Genomic DNA, 14,620 nt, shown 5'->3' with positions numbered 1-14,620 from the left:
AACTAAAGGTGGAACATGCTTCACAGATGGACTTGTGAAGGGCAGTTTGGGGACCATGGTTCCACGATCTCTGTGCCACGGGCAGGATGTCCAGTCCATCCAAGTGGTGAGCATCACTGATGCAAAGCAGTGGACAGTGGCAGTCCCACAGAGAACTAGAGCTGGCACGAGAGGCATTTTCTACAAAATACCTGGAGCTGCCGTGGAAGCCCTAAAGTCCCCCATACTGCAGAAAGCAAGTAACAGGCATTGAAGGGGCTCCGAAAATCACCAACAGCAGGTCCCTGGTCACTTGACTTGGTGACAGTCACACCGTAGGTCTTCCTAGAGACGCTAAACCTCAAATCCCAGACACCTGGGGTCCAGCTCACCCCAGCAAGAAGAGATGCTGCCAGGCTGTGCATTGTAAGGGTTAACTCACATGGGGGAAGCGGAAAAGAATGTGAAGGGATCAAGACATGACATGCGGCCCATTGTTTGGTTCCAGGACCAAAATATACAATTATACATGCCAAATAAATTCTAACCCTGTAAGGTAGGAAAGAAGGGTGGCTGGGAAGACAGGTGCCAGAAGCATTAAATAACCTCCCAGACAAGGTGCACCAGTGTTGTCGTGAATGCTGCAGGTCTGGCACCCCCCCTCCCGCCAACCCCAGTGCTAGACAATGTGCATTCACTGCTGGAGTCTCTGTTAAGCCTCGTCTCCCAGACCTGCTGGCTCCTGGTGCCCAGCCCAAGTACAGAGGTGCCTTTGTGAGTGTAATTACCTCTCCTGGTATTAGAAATAGTCTGTTTAGAGCCATGTTTGCAGGTACAGCTAGAATAAGCAGGAATTAGCATGCAAAAAGGCCTGCCCTGCCCCTGACTTCCTTATCAGAGCCATCCCTCAAGACTGGCCTCTTCCTCCCCAGATTGATTTGGCAGGTGTGATAGCATCCCAGATGAAGAGCTTTCAAAGGAAGTCACTGGGGGTAGGGGTGTGTGTGTGTGACCTGTTGTGTCACATCACAAGGACAATTTTATGCCATGCAGAGCTGCCACAGGGAATCTGAGTGGATGATCCCGGCAACCTAAGGATTGATTAAAGCTGCCTCTGGCTTTCGGCACAGTGTCCGCCTCAAAGAGGCAGAGAAGCAAGATAAATTATCCTTTTGTGGTGGTGATGCTGTGGCCAGTGTCTCTAAGCCTGGCTAATTGGCCCATGTCAGTTGTGCACTGTTAGCTTCAAGTGCAGTGAGGCCTGACCCTCAAGAAGCTTGGCGCACCCTTAACTGGAATGATGATGGAGAGACTTTAAACCGCTACCAGATTGGAGGAGGGCAGGATTGGTCATTAAGCCAGATCTGAGTTTTGATTCAAGTTTATTTACATCTAAGTCAGCCTTGTGATGCTTATTATTGTTCCTGTTGGTGTGTTGCTGGACCTTTGATTTAAAAAAGAGAAGAAAAGATGATTTTCCTTCTTTGGAGAGAGATTTTAGGGAAGGGTAAGCAACTAGAGGCTTGTAGTTTATATTTATGTCTTTTCCTCCAAGCAGTTTTATTGAGGGCCAGCCTGTGAATGTCTGAGGGTGGGGCTGTCGGAATAAGGCAGGAAAGTGCAGGGATTTTCCTGTAGGGCAGGAACATCAGAGGTTGGTTTTAATGGCATACATTGTGTCATTTATCAATTTTCTAATGACCACAGTAATCATTTTTCTGTTGCTGATGCAGACACTTGGTGCTGCTGAGAGTGGCTGATCACTTCGTCAAACCTAGACCCAGGGCTAGGAGAACTTAGCCAAGCAGGTCCATGTTTTGATGTAGGGGCGTTCCTCCTGAGTGAAGGGTTTATCAAGGAATCTGGGGCAGAAACATTTGCAGCCTGGGAGCTTTGAAAGCCTTTCTCTCATCCTGCTTTTCTTTCATTGTGTGGGGGCAACAGGTCAGGGATTGCCTAAGGCAGCCATACAAATTGGCACCTGCCTTTGTGCCTAAAATCTGAAGGAAGTGCTGGGGAGAAGGCAGCCAGGGCCGCTGAAGAAGTCTGGTGGTTTTTCCAGCACCCTTTTGCAAAGGGAGCTCTGCTTGGGGACTGGCTTTGATGCCTGGGGTGTGGGAGAGGGCAGGGCCACTTCCTAATTCCCTTCAGAGTTGTGTGCTGCCAGGCAACACCTGAGCAGGTGCTAGGATGGGGAACAATGTGGCCGCCTGCGGGGAGAGACCAGAGACCAGCATGCTCTAGGCAGTCACACGTTTGGCCCTCCTGTTTATACTTCAGTAGCTCCTGTGTCTAGGGTGCCCACGGTTATCACTTCATAAAAATTACACCCAGGCAAGTAGAAGCTAGCCGAACAGGTGAGTGTTTCGATGCAGGACTAAAGAAAGGCATCCGTTGGTTTGTCCCTGAAGCTCCGGCTCTGTCTGTTCTTCCTCACCACCCCTTCCCCTGAAAAATGTGCCTTGGCACAAGTGTGTGTGTTTCACAGATGAGAAGGTTGAAAAACAACTTTCTCCAACGCAGTGACCAAGGGAAGAGCCACACCCAGCAATTCTTGCACGTCTGGAGATAGACTTGGTTTTGTACTGGCGTTGAGCTTGCTGGCAGGGCCGCCTGCCACCTGGCAGCAGGGATGCTGGCTGCCGCGCTGCTTCCTGGGAAGCCTAGGACCTTCCGCATATCCTGACAATCGCTCCAGCTCACGGAAATCATGTGACCATACCTCCCCAGTCACAATGCACGCCGCGCTTCCACCTTGTCCTTAGATGTGTTCTTGTGTTCTGTGTCTTTGTGTTCTGACCCAGCCGCTTACCCCTCCATCAGCCAGGATTATTTCCAGTGTGTCTCCAAATGCATCCCAGCTTCATCCTCACCCCTCTTCTTGCAGGGTGCGTCCTTCTTGTCATTGTAGGGCAGGAGGGAGAGGCTGGGGCAGTGCAGCACTCGGCCGCTCCTTCTTGGGCAAACCCCGCTGCTCACAGTCTTCCCTGATTGGGGATGCTTCTAAGTTCAGGTTTTCTCTTTCCAGGGCACTGACTGTATTGAAGTTACGCAGCTGAAAACTGGCTTTTCTGGGCACAGGTTTGAGGTGCAGTGGGTTAAGCCATTTTCAGCAATGCCAGGATCCTATGTGGGCTCTGGGCACCCTGGAGTTAACGGCCATCTGAGGATGGAGCCAAAAGAGGGCAGATCTCTCACCTTACCTCTCCCTGGCTTTCAAATAAGTCAGTCTTGGGAGGGAAGAAAAGACAGGCTTTTTTTCTTTCTCACCTATACACCCACACATAATCTCTGGCTAGTGCAAAATTGTTTACCATTCCTAGATTTTGTTATGCATTCAGAGATAACAGCTTTGTTTGAAAATCTGAAGGCTCGGTTCGGGTTTCTAATTTATTTTTCCAAGAAATGGGCTGATACCCTTTCAGAAACCTGGCAGCATGCCTGAGAGCCTCTCATGACCTGGTTTAATTGTGGCAGCCCCCAGCACCCCCATCCTTACCCCCACCCCATGGGAACTGGCCAAACAACACCAACTGGGAACGCGCCTTAGGTTCTAACTGACAGCCAGGGATTTTGCTGAGTGGTTGCTAAGTGAAATCACAGCACTGAATAGGCAAACATAAGAGCCCGAAAGAAATGCGTAAGAGAACTGAAAATGAGTGGATCAGGAGACAGGAGCCCGAGAATCCCCTGCCCATCTGTCCTCAGGGGGAAGGTGGCATCTGGGGTTGGAGTGATGAAAGAGGTGATATTCAAGAGGTTGCTGATCCTCGTTTAGCTAGCAGTTGTCAGAGAAGATGCGGAGTAATGGCTGGTGTGGATTGATGCGAGGAACAGGCTGTCCTTGGGAGGTATCCATCTTACAGGAAGAAGAAACGGAGCAGGTGACTCCTTAGGAAGCAAGCTCCTAAGGTGAGAATGTTGGTCCTGCTCTACAGGGCCACAAGAACGAAGGTGACAACAGAGTCCTTGGAGACGTGTGGGTGGACAGGTGAGCAGGAGCCACACGTCCACCATGAGTTTAAGGAGGACAGCAGGTGTTCCCGCAGCATCCGTGACATGCTGTCAGCCAGGGAGTGGTTCTCACTCCCAGAAAGGCCTCAAGACCTGTGCTGGCTCAGATCTGTGAACACTGAAAAGTGTGCACAATTGAAGTTTTTAAGACTTCTCTGCATTTTCTTTGATAAACACTTAATCATGTTTTATAATCAGGAAAAATATCGCTGTCCGAAAGCAAGACGAGCATAGATTGAGATTCAGCTGCACACACAGATCATGAAGTTAAACTACAGTTTAACTGTGTAGGAAGCGAAGTTTGTGGGAAGAACTGCAGCAGCCCAAAGACTTAGTCCAAGTGACGTCTTGAGCAAGTGAGCTGACTGTTTTTTGTGGTATTGCCGGAGTCGGGTGTGACTGTTTCCGTGGTCTTCATTCAAGTTGGTGATTTGGTGTCTAATTTGAGCATCTTCTGCAGAGTCCACATGAGGAGCAAAGCTAGCAGGCCTTACAAGGGAAGCTTGCACGCAGCGTGTTTACCTGTATGCAGCCAATGCCTGAGTTACTGCTTCATAAGGAACTAATTGTAGGGAAAGAATTGGCCACCATGGGCAGATACTGAAACTGTCCTGTCACTTCCTCCCTTAACAAAGCTGGCGGAGTTGGAGAAGACTGTTAGTTTCATGTTCCCTCTAAAATGTCCTATGACAAAGCCGTGGGCGTGACCCCCAGCAAGTGTCAGGTGGATAGGTCCACTGTCCTGGGTGTAGGTTTGTGCACAGGTCAGGTGAGGATCATGGGTATGGCAGCTGTGGTGACTGTCAGCTTCAGCAGTATTGGGATGGACAAGGTAGAGCAGCCAGGGCCATGAGGCAACCCCGAACTGCCTTGAATGCTGGTACACAGGGTGACCAGGGCAGCCTTAGCACATCCATGGGTGTTGCCCGAGGAGTAACTGGCACGAGAGGGTTTGGAGTCCAAGCCTGTCTTCTGGCTGGGGTGCTAGGCCCCGCTGGGCTGGGGTTGAGCAGGACTGCCTGCGAAGCTCCCTTGTTCTCAGGTTCAGCATGGGAGACAGCTGAGTTGTGGCAGAGCCATGAGATGTGGGGCTTTGTAACCCACGGTCTCTCTCTGAGTCAGCAGCGACATGCGGATGACATGCGGGTGGCAGACAAAGAGACCACCAAACCAGACTGCGGTGGGTGTTGAGCCCTGACACCCAGGAGCCATGCACCAGACACAAAACAGCCCAGGCTTGTTTTTTGGCCTTGCTGGACCTCAGGAAGTATCCCTGGGCATCGCGGGTGCTGTTGAATCTGGATGGGCCCGTTATTTTCTTTTGGGAATCTGTGCATTTGATGGAAACTTTTAGGTTTCACAAATACGTGAAGGGAACGGCATTAAATCATTAAGTGTTGAAAAGGGGTGATTTCCTTTCCACTCGGCTCACCCAGAGCACGGTATATGAGCTGTGGGTTTCATGATGGTATTTTATAGTATTTCTGGGCACTCATCAATTCTGCAAACCGCCACATGGCGTTATTTTGGCACCAGAAAGCTTTTGGTGAAGATTGTACTCTAGGAGGGGATTGTTCCACTCGTGGCTCTTCTGTGTGCTGGAATTCTGGTTGACTGTCTCAAGGCCATGGAGCAGGCGTTCTATCAATATTTCATAAATCCTGGGGATGTGACTAAAACTGGAGGAATTGTGAACCCCTTAAAAAGACACGTAAGGTTTTAGGTATGTGTGACTTTTTTTTTCTGGGACAGACTCCGGCGCCTGTATGGGATTCTCCAACAGAGAACCCAGACCCTTCCCTCTTTGTACATGTCAGTGTCGCTTGTATGAGCAGGGACCATCCTGAAGGCCATGGCCTGGCTCCCGTGGAGAGCAGCATAGACCCTCGTCACCACTGGGGATTGGAAAAGCTGTCACAGGCAGAGTTCCAAACATGTTTCCATCGAAACTTCAGCATCCAAATCAAGGAGAACCATCCTCCTCACCCCCTGCCCCATACACACACAGCCCTACACGCACTCCCTCCCACCATGCAACAAAACGAGTTTTATTTCCCAAAGCAAAATTTGCTGTTTGTCCCTTGCAGAATGTGGGTTTATTTTTCACTGTCTGCCTTCCAGCTTGTGAGTACAAATTGGGTCTGCTCCGGGAATATTTTGTTCTGAGGTGAGTTCCAAAGCAGCTCCCTCTCCTCCATGGGGTGTGTGTTTCATGTGGTTTTTCTTCCTCCGCACACATCCAGGGTGCCAAGGCCTGCTTTCTGCGGGACATTCCTTTCTCGGCCATCTACTTCCCCTGCTATGCGCATGTGAAGGCTTCCTTTGCAAACGAAGATGGGCAGGTCAGCCCAGGCAGCCTGCTGTTAGCCGGAGCCATAGCTGGTAAGTGTCCCCCAGGAGATGACATCCGGGCCCCACATCACCTCCATCCCGATCCCCACCTCTCCTCCACCCCCTGGAATGTTTTGCTACTGATTCTTGACTGAAGATTGCTCTGGGTCGTTCCAGAAAAGAAAGAGAAACTAAACTTAATTCTGGCTGATTAGATTATTGGATGGGTTTGATTTCTTGACCCTAGATAATCTCTTTTTATATTGCTTCCTTTGGGTATCATTGGCTCTCCAGTCAAAGCTATATTGTTGCATAATTTTCACTTCATAGCCTAAGAATGACAGACTGTCTAAACAAAATAGTGCCTGCAAGCGTGTTGAGGAGTGAAGCAGTGGTTCCTGGTATTTGGATGCAAAGGGGCCAGCTGGAGATGCTTGTCTCCTGGCAGCTGCATACAGCTAGAGACATGAAGCGGTAGGCGGCATGAACCACAGCACTCACTGTATTCTTTTTCACGACCTTGGTGAAAATCCCCCCTGAAAACACTGGACCCCCGTGTGTACTTTGGTGGCAGACACCCCAGGGCCCCCTGGGCTTGCTGCTTCCACATGCTTTTGAGGCAGGTGGTGTTCTCGTCTCCTAGGTGGCCAGAGGCTCTGAGCTGTTCACAGAGAGTGCCTGAGGTCAGCTTCCAGGGAGGAGCTGGTGGCTGTTTTGTGCCCAGTGTCCCCAGCCTGTGACCCAAGAACCCTTGGAGGCGGTGACTGCTGCGGCCCCCCTGCATGCCCAGGATCCTCTCCCTCTGTGGCCATGACACTGGTCCATGAGGCAGGATGGCTCTTTCCTGGCTGGGTAGGGATGTTGGATGTGTAACACTGGGATCCTAATTTCAAGAGCAGAATATAGAATTCCTGGTTGTGGTTCCAGCTTGGTCACTGAGTCACTGTGCCCTGTATCAATCCCACATGCAAGTTGAAATGAGAGAAGTTGGCAAACCAAAATGTTGGAATATGTTTTATTTCCAATGACTGAGTTAAGGTAGGGCTTAGTGTGGAGCATGAGGGCGCTGAAGTCACCGGAGCAGAGTGCTGGTGTGTGACTGGCCGGCTTCCTTCGGCAGAGGCACAGATGAGCATGGCCGAGAGAAGGACTTTGCCTGGGACCTGGGAAATATAATTCAGGAGTACCTTCAAAAGCTGGCTCGTGTATCGATGCAGAAGCATTAAACGTGTGCGATGCATCACTGGGCCTCCAGAAACAGACTAAGGAGACAAGTGCTCCTGACACAAATCTGTGAGTCATGTGGACAGAAGCCTGGAGATAAGTGAAAGTCCTGGAAACATGAAAGGCTAGTGGAGAAGTACAGTCAAGGCAATGCGCTGTGTCCACTCGGCCCTCTCCCTGCTCTCCTCCCACACCCCTCAAAATGTGAGAAAACATGTGCTAAAATTGTCGTGCTGACACTGGAAGGTGTTAGCACTGAGGATGCCAGAGCAGGCTGGGCATTGCCACAGCCCGAAACACTGGCCGCAAGAACTGCTGTAGGGACTTGATCCACGTCTTAGAAGTGTGTGGGAGCAGGAGGAGGCGTGGGGTTAGCCCTGGCTGGAGAGCCACTTGTCCCACTGGCACGCCCGTTGCATCTGAAGCTTCAGGAAATACCAGGTACCAGGTTTAGTGCTCAGAGCAGGATGCTAACGTGACAGATGGTGCCCTTAGTGAAGGCAGGTGTAAGAAACAGAAGGATGCAGAGGAAATTAAGCAAATCATTCCCAGGAGGAGTAGCACATGCAACTCCCACAGGAAACTCCATAGTTCAGCCGTGGAGCCTTGCCCGTGGACGACCCTCCACTCAGGAGATAGACCTATGTGCAAAGCAGACACACATGTGGCTGCGCCAGCCCTAGCCTCAGCCTGTCCTTTGACCTTGAGTGTCTGTGGAGAGGCAGAGATGCAGGATTAGCAAGGTGAGTGAGCAGAGACTCCCAGAGAGAAAGTCTGAGAGGAAGTGAGCAGAACCGTTATTAGAGTCCCTGGAGGAACATGACCACAACAGTCAGTATGGAGCTTTCTGGAAAAGCAGTGCAAGGCAGGATTGCCCGGCTAGAACACCAGAGATGATTCTGAATGCTGGAGTGGTTACGTTCGAGCACCATCTGGAAAACAAAGTCACGCGGGTGTGGAAAACAACTCTAGGACATGGAGCAAAGCTAGAGACCGGAGAGACACTGCGGGAGACAGACGTCCGTGTTACCGAGCAGCTCTGACGTCTAGTCGAGCACAGCCCCCGGGGAGAAGCAGCAAGGAGAGTGGACAGGGTGGCGCGGATGAGTAACCTAATCACATGTTGACTTTCTGTCTGCAGTTTTGGGGATGTCTTCAAAATGGCGAGGAGGGGATGTCTTAAGCCACGATTCTGTTTCCTGGGCAAGTGAGCATTCAGTGGGGAGGGCAGATCCAGGTCTCAGCATGTGAAGACTCGAAGGTTGGAGTAAGCACTGTGACATAGTGGCAGCTTAAGTCGCCGCCTGCAATACTGGCATCCCGTAAAGGCACTGGGTCATGTCCCAAGATGCTCCACTTCCAATCCAGCTTCCTCCTGACATGTGTTGGAAAGCAGTGAGAGGTGACCCCAGTTCATGGGCCTCTTCACCCACATGGGAGAGACCCAGAAGCTCCAGACTCGGGGAACAGTGTGGCCTAGGCCTGGCTGCTACAGCCATTTGAACCATAGGATAGAAGATCTTTGTCTCTCTCCCTGTGTCTCTCTGTAACTCTTCCTTTTAAAATAATAAAATGCAATTACATCTCTCTCTTTTTAAGATTTACTTTATTTTTATTGGAAAGTTAGATATACAGAGAGGAGGAGAAACAGAGAGGGAGATCTTCTGTCTGACGGTTCACTCCCCAGGCAGCCACAATGGCTGGAGCTGCACCCATCTGAAGCTAGGAGCCTGGAGCCTCTTCCAGCTCTCCCACGTGGATGTAGGGTCCCAAGGTTTTGGCCCATCCTCGACTGCTTTCCCAGGCCACAGCTTTCCCATGCTGGCCTTAGCCCAGCCCAGCCCCAGCTGTCAGAGACACCTAGGAAGACAGCCAGTGATGGGAGATTTGAAAGATTGATATTCTATCGCTCTCTCTCTTTCCCCTACACACAATTACTCTGCTTCTCATGTAAATAAATAAATATACCTGTTCCTTAAAATTTTTTTAAAAAATTAAGAAAAAGTGAGCTCCAAAGGAAAGTAACTAGAAGCAGAGAAAGTGGAAGTGTAATGCAGTCTAGCGTCAGGCAGTCAGGCAGTCAGGCGCGGCCTGTGTGCCGCAGGAAAACAGACCCTTGCTAGATGAGGTTGGCTTTGGTTTTGTTTCTAAGATATCATTTGTTTTTAGTGGAAAGGCAGATTTACAGAGAGAGGGAGAGACAAAGATCTTCCATACACTGGTTCACTCTGCAAGTGGCCACAGTGGCCAGAGATGAGCTGAGGCTTTGGGCCGTCCTCTGCTGCTTTCCCAGGCCAGTTAGGGAGCTGAATGGGAAGTGGAGCAGTCAGGACATAAGCTGGCACTCATATGGACTGCCTGCACTTGGAGGTGAAAGATTAGCCAACTGAGCCATTGTACCAGCCCCTGAATGAGTTTTAGAAGAAAATCTACTTATCCACAGTGTTGGGGAAACAGTGGCAGTGCGGGAAGGGAAACAGGTTGAACAGTGCACTGCAGGCAAATGCCAACCGTGGGCATGTGTGGGTGATGTGGTTCATTTCTGATCCTGGGACGGTCAGGGTGCACCAACTCCTAGAGGCCCAGAGGTACATGTTCACTGGCCATGACTGAAGCCCCCAGGCAGTGCAGTTGTACGGCCTGCGAAGCAGCTGATATGGTTGGGGAGCAGCATCCTTCCTGCTCTCCCACTTTCCCCAAGTTACGCTCCACTCCCTTTTCATAGCAGTGACCTGCTTATGAAAGCCACCAGAACAGAACTTGTCCCCACTTTGTTGCCGGTGTGTCTTGCCCAGCCTCACTCTGACACGCCTGCCAGCTGCTGCAAAGGAGGATTTTATTGTGTCTGAAGTCGTCTGGCTTGCTGTAGTCTGAACTCTTCCCCAATCAGGAGGTGAAGCCGAATCCGTGGTGTGAACACGGCGGGTTTCTGAGCATTCTTTCATGTTTCCCTCCATTATGTTGGAGGATAAATTCCTGTCTCCAAGTTAAAGTAATTCCAACATACTAGAAGGAACTTCGGTCTGACTGACCCAGTGCAGCTCTGGGAATAAAACGAGGGGTTCGTAGGCGATGCAATTGTAAAAACTGGTGAGTGCTCTTGAGGACCCGAGTGAAAACAGGAGAGGGGCCGCTGCTCTGGTAACGTAACTGTCAAAGCATGTAGTATGCACATACACACACACACACGCACATACACGTTAGAAGTCCAAGTCTCTCTGCTGGAAGGATGAGATGTCGCCGCGAGCCAGACCATGTCGGTTTGGACTGAAATTCTTACAGAATTATTAAGCCTTAAAAAAAGCAGACGAGATTTATGCATCTGTATCTGACCAGTTTGGTTTGGACTAGGTTCATGATGGAAAAGTAATAAAACCATAAGAGGCGGTGCTTTCTGAGCACAGTCTCACTTTTTAAAAATCTAAACACGGGCTGCCCCATTTTGGATAAAATGACAGGAGAAAAAATTTCCCTGACTGAGGGAGGGTTGTCAGTGTCATCATTCCTTTTGCATTGCTTATGGGCCAGTGTGAGTCCTGAGCCGTGTAATCAGGCACTTCCTGGAGATGAGGGTTATCGGTGGGGGTCTCCCCTTTCCTTCTCCCGCCGCTGCACCCCATGCACACTCACAGTGCTTGCCAGGCTATCTGCCGGATCTACCCCAAAAGGGTGGAGTTGGCAGGATAAGGGCGCCCGAAGGTGTGAGAGAAGTTGCCTGCCACAGCTGCTGGCAGCTGCAGAATACCACAAAGAGGAAGCACAAACCAAGCTTCACTTTGGACACATATACCCCCTAACTGGAACAGCCTCTGATTTCTACAGGAACCTGCCCTCCCTCGCTTCTCCTTCACCGGAAGGAGTACCACAGTCAGCAGTGCCTCCACTCCCTTGAGTGTTGAGATTCCAAGCCACCCGGGTTGCAGTTGGGTGACGGGGAGAGGGAAGGCACACAGGAGCGGCCAGCTCAGCCAGCCTGGGACCCTGGGCTCAGCCAGGGCAGCAATGGGAAGCTGCCAGTCTCCCACACGGGTTTCTCCACTCTGCCTACACGGGTGGATGACCAAGATGGTTATTTTTATGCAAGAATGTGACCAGTTAGCTTGTCTCCTGCAGGTATGCCAGCAGCCTCCTTAGTGACCCCTGCTGACGTCATCAAGACAAGGTTGCAGGTGGCTGCCCGGGCTGGCCAGACCACGTACAGCGGAGTGATAGACTGCTTTCGGAAGATCCTGCGTGAGGAAGGCCCCAAAGCTCTGTGGAAAGGAGCAGGCGGTATGGAGACCTTCTTAACTGACCCCTTTGGGGACCCAGCAGATTTTTTGTTTTTCCAAAATTCAATGACATCTGGTTATCTGCCTGTTTTTTCTTCCAAGCTCGTGTGTTCCGGTCATCACCCCAGTTCGGTGTCACATTGCTCACATACGAGTTGCTGCAACGGTGGTTCTACATCGACTTCGGAGGCGTGTAAGTACCCTGTTTGCTCTGCAGTGTCATCCCGGCTGCTGCCCCCGCCCAGTGGGTGAGTCCCCTGTGACGGCACGGGGGACACCCAGGGAAATCCCGACAGCCTCCTGGCAAGGCCGGTTCAAAGGGGAACACACTGGCAGCTGGGATTCAGCAGCTCCTCTGGGTTGCGGATGTTGACAGTTTTCGAATGTCAGTTTCACTAGGTTGTAGGGAGGGAGGAGCAGTAAGCCACAAACACCAGTTCTCACTGTATTTGCTGTTCTTGTAGGAAACCCATGGGATCTGAGCCCCTCCCCAAATCCAAGATCTCACTGCCCGCCCCGAGCCCCGATCATGTCGGGGGCTACAAGCTGGCAGTGGCCACCTTCGCGGGGATTGAGAGCAGGTTTGGACTTTACCTGCCTCTCTTCAAGCCGTCCGCATCTACCTCAGAGGTCGCCAGTGGAAGCCCCTAGGGGGGCCCAGGCCCGGATGTCACTGCAGATCCACCTGCCATCACGGGTCCAAGCAGGGCCTCATGTCCTTCCCATCCATCCACCTTTTGTTTAAATTCACTTCTGTGCTTTTTATAGAGTAAATTCCTTCGTTTTCTGTGTGTTCGCTAACCGGATCATTATGGAATTGCTCCTGATTGTTCCTTGGGTCCCTGCTCCCCACACATGTCTGCGTGTGTGTCATGTTTGCTGGGATTCGGTCAGTACTGACGTGATAGGGAGAGCAGCGAAGTCTGCACAGAGCGTAGGGCTGCCCAGGCAGGTCCTTGACCCCAAAGGGCTCTCGGAAAGCAGTTGTGACTCTCGGAGCAGAAACTGGTTGGAAACTGGGTGCACATTTATAAAAAACAAGAACACTGGAAGAAATGAAAAACGTATACATCAGAACCAGCCAGCCAGGCTGCACATTTTTAAACACGCACAAATTCCGTCTCTGGATTACATTATGAAGCTTTTATGTGAACCATGTTTTTTGTAATGAAAACCACATTGGAGATGTTTAGTAATCATATTGTGTTACTGGTACTGAGACTACTAGGGGAAAGTCCTCACACGTTAAGGAAGTGCTTCTGGCACCGGGTTGCCCAGGCGCATCCCCTCCTGGGTGTGCGGATGTGGGCTAACTTCTCACATGAGGCATGTGTGTGCCCATCACTGCCGATCTCAATAGACACTGAAGAGCGTGTGCCCTGTGGACCCCGCGTCGCTGCCCTGATCACCTCACCCCCAAACCTCATAATTGGCACTCAATTTCTTTTAGAAATCTACTTGATGTTGAATTATGTAAGACACATATATCCTAATATTAGTTTTATTTAATTTGTGGTGCCTTTCATAATGGTCAGAGGCTCGTGTATCTATAGAGGTGGAAATAAACTATTTTTAAAAGTATTGAGATGTTTACTCGTGTGTGCCATATGACTAGTGATGTCGGTAATTATCATTGTTGGAGTCTGTTGCATTTTTCTGAAAACTTCCATACTTATTCAAAAGTAACAGAGAAAGATCAAGATAATCCTCTGTTCCCTGATTCAATCCTCAAGTGCCAGGCTGAAGCCGGGGACCAGGAATCCCACACGGGTCTCCCATCAGATATACGGTCCTTGCTTGAACCAAGCATCTGCTGCCACCAGGTGTGGTGGCAGGAGGCTGGGTTGGAAGCGGAGTAGCTGGGACACAAACCAGCGTATGATGTGAGCACCCCGAGTTGGTGATCACAATGCATTTCTCTGTTTCTTTTGGGAGGGAGGGAGGATGGGAGGATGGTGGTATTCATCTTGGCATGGGCATAGGCTCTTGGCCTTTCAATGTACTTGTTTTCATGGGTCAGAATAAAAAACTACATGTGGTACCAGGTATGCCAGGAAGCTAGCAAACTGACATTTGGTTCAGTCATCCCCAGCACCTCTGGCAGTTTCCTGTGATGCTAAGAGCCATACAAGATAAATACCTGTATGTTCAACAAGATTCCAGTCAACAAGATTCAAAATGGGTCTTGGCGAGGTTGACTTGCTGTACAGCCACCAGTGGTGCTCAGAGTTGCCTGTTGGTGCTCAGAGCTGCATGAGATGGGCCATCTTGGCTGCTTTTGGACTTGACCAGAACTCATAGTAAGTCAGAAATCGGGGTCTCCACCAAGCCAAGGCAACAAAGGACCACACACATGCTTCCTTGGAACCCTGGGGCATTCATGCTCTGATGACAGGAGGGACCTTGGAGAAGGACTTGTTTTCTTCCAGTCCTGCAGGATGGGTGGCATGACTGGCCCTGTAATTGCTGTGTGGAACACGGCATGTAGCAGCTGCCCTGGGTGTCCCTTTGTCCAGAGGTGACAGCGTGTGGCTGTTTCCAGTGCCTCCATTGCTTCTCCCTACAAGGCTAGGAAACTGAGGCAGGCCTACTTACCTGCCTGTCCAAAGGGGCTAGTGCCCTCCCAGTGTCCCACCCCTACCCCAATGCTGAAGGCCCCTGGCTTTGTTCTGGTCTACCTCGTGATGACTTGGGGGTGGTAGGAGAGAGACCTGACTTTCATAGCAGCTTCTCCCCTCCCCATCCTCCAAAGAGGGGAAAACAGGTGGAACTGGCTACAGATGAACACCCTGAGGCTGGAC

At 50.7% G+C, this 14,620-nt stretch overlaps 1 protein-coding gene across 2 annotated transcripts in view; it reads left to right on the top strand.

Moving 5' to 3' along the window:
* Positions 1–13,393, top strand: part of SLC25A13 (solute carrier family 25 member 13) — a 137,209-nt gene extending 123,816 nt beyond the window's left edge. For both annotated transcript variants that reach the window (XM_040964485.1, XM_040964486.1), the window contains 4 exons: positions 6,237–6,375; positions 11,662–11,820; positions 11,922–12,012; positions 12,284–13,393. In XM_040964485.1, coding sequence (XP_040820419.1) covers positions 6,237–6,375; positions 11,662–11,820; positions 11,922–12,012; positions 12,284–12,470 — 576 coding nt within the window. In that variant the 3' untranslated portion in view covers positions 12,471–13,393. The remainder of the gene's footprint in view (positions 1–6,236; positions 6,376–11,661; positions 11,821–11,921; positions 12,013–12,283) is intronic.
* The last annotated feature ends 1,227 nt before the right edge of the window (positions 13,394–14,620 follow it).

The sequence above is a fragment of the Ochotona curzoniae genome, unplaced genomic scaffold (assembly GCF_017591425.1).
Source record: "Ochotona curzoniae isolate NIBS_2020 unplaced genomic scaffold, NIBS_Ocur_1.0 scaffold_3835, whole genome shotgun sequence".
Classification (NCBI taxonomy): domain Eukaryota; kingdom Metazoa; phylum Chordata; class Mammalia; order Lagomorpha; family Ochotonidae; genus Ochotona; species Ochotona curzoniae.
The sequence above is the reverse complement of the archived record's forward strand: the minus strand, read 5'-3'. Positions and strand labels throughout refer to the sequence as shown.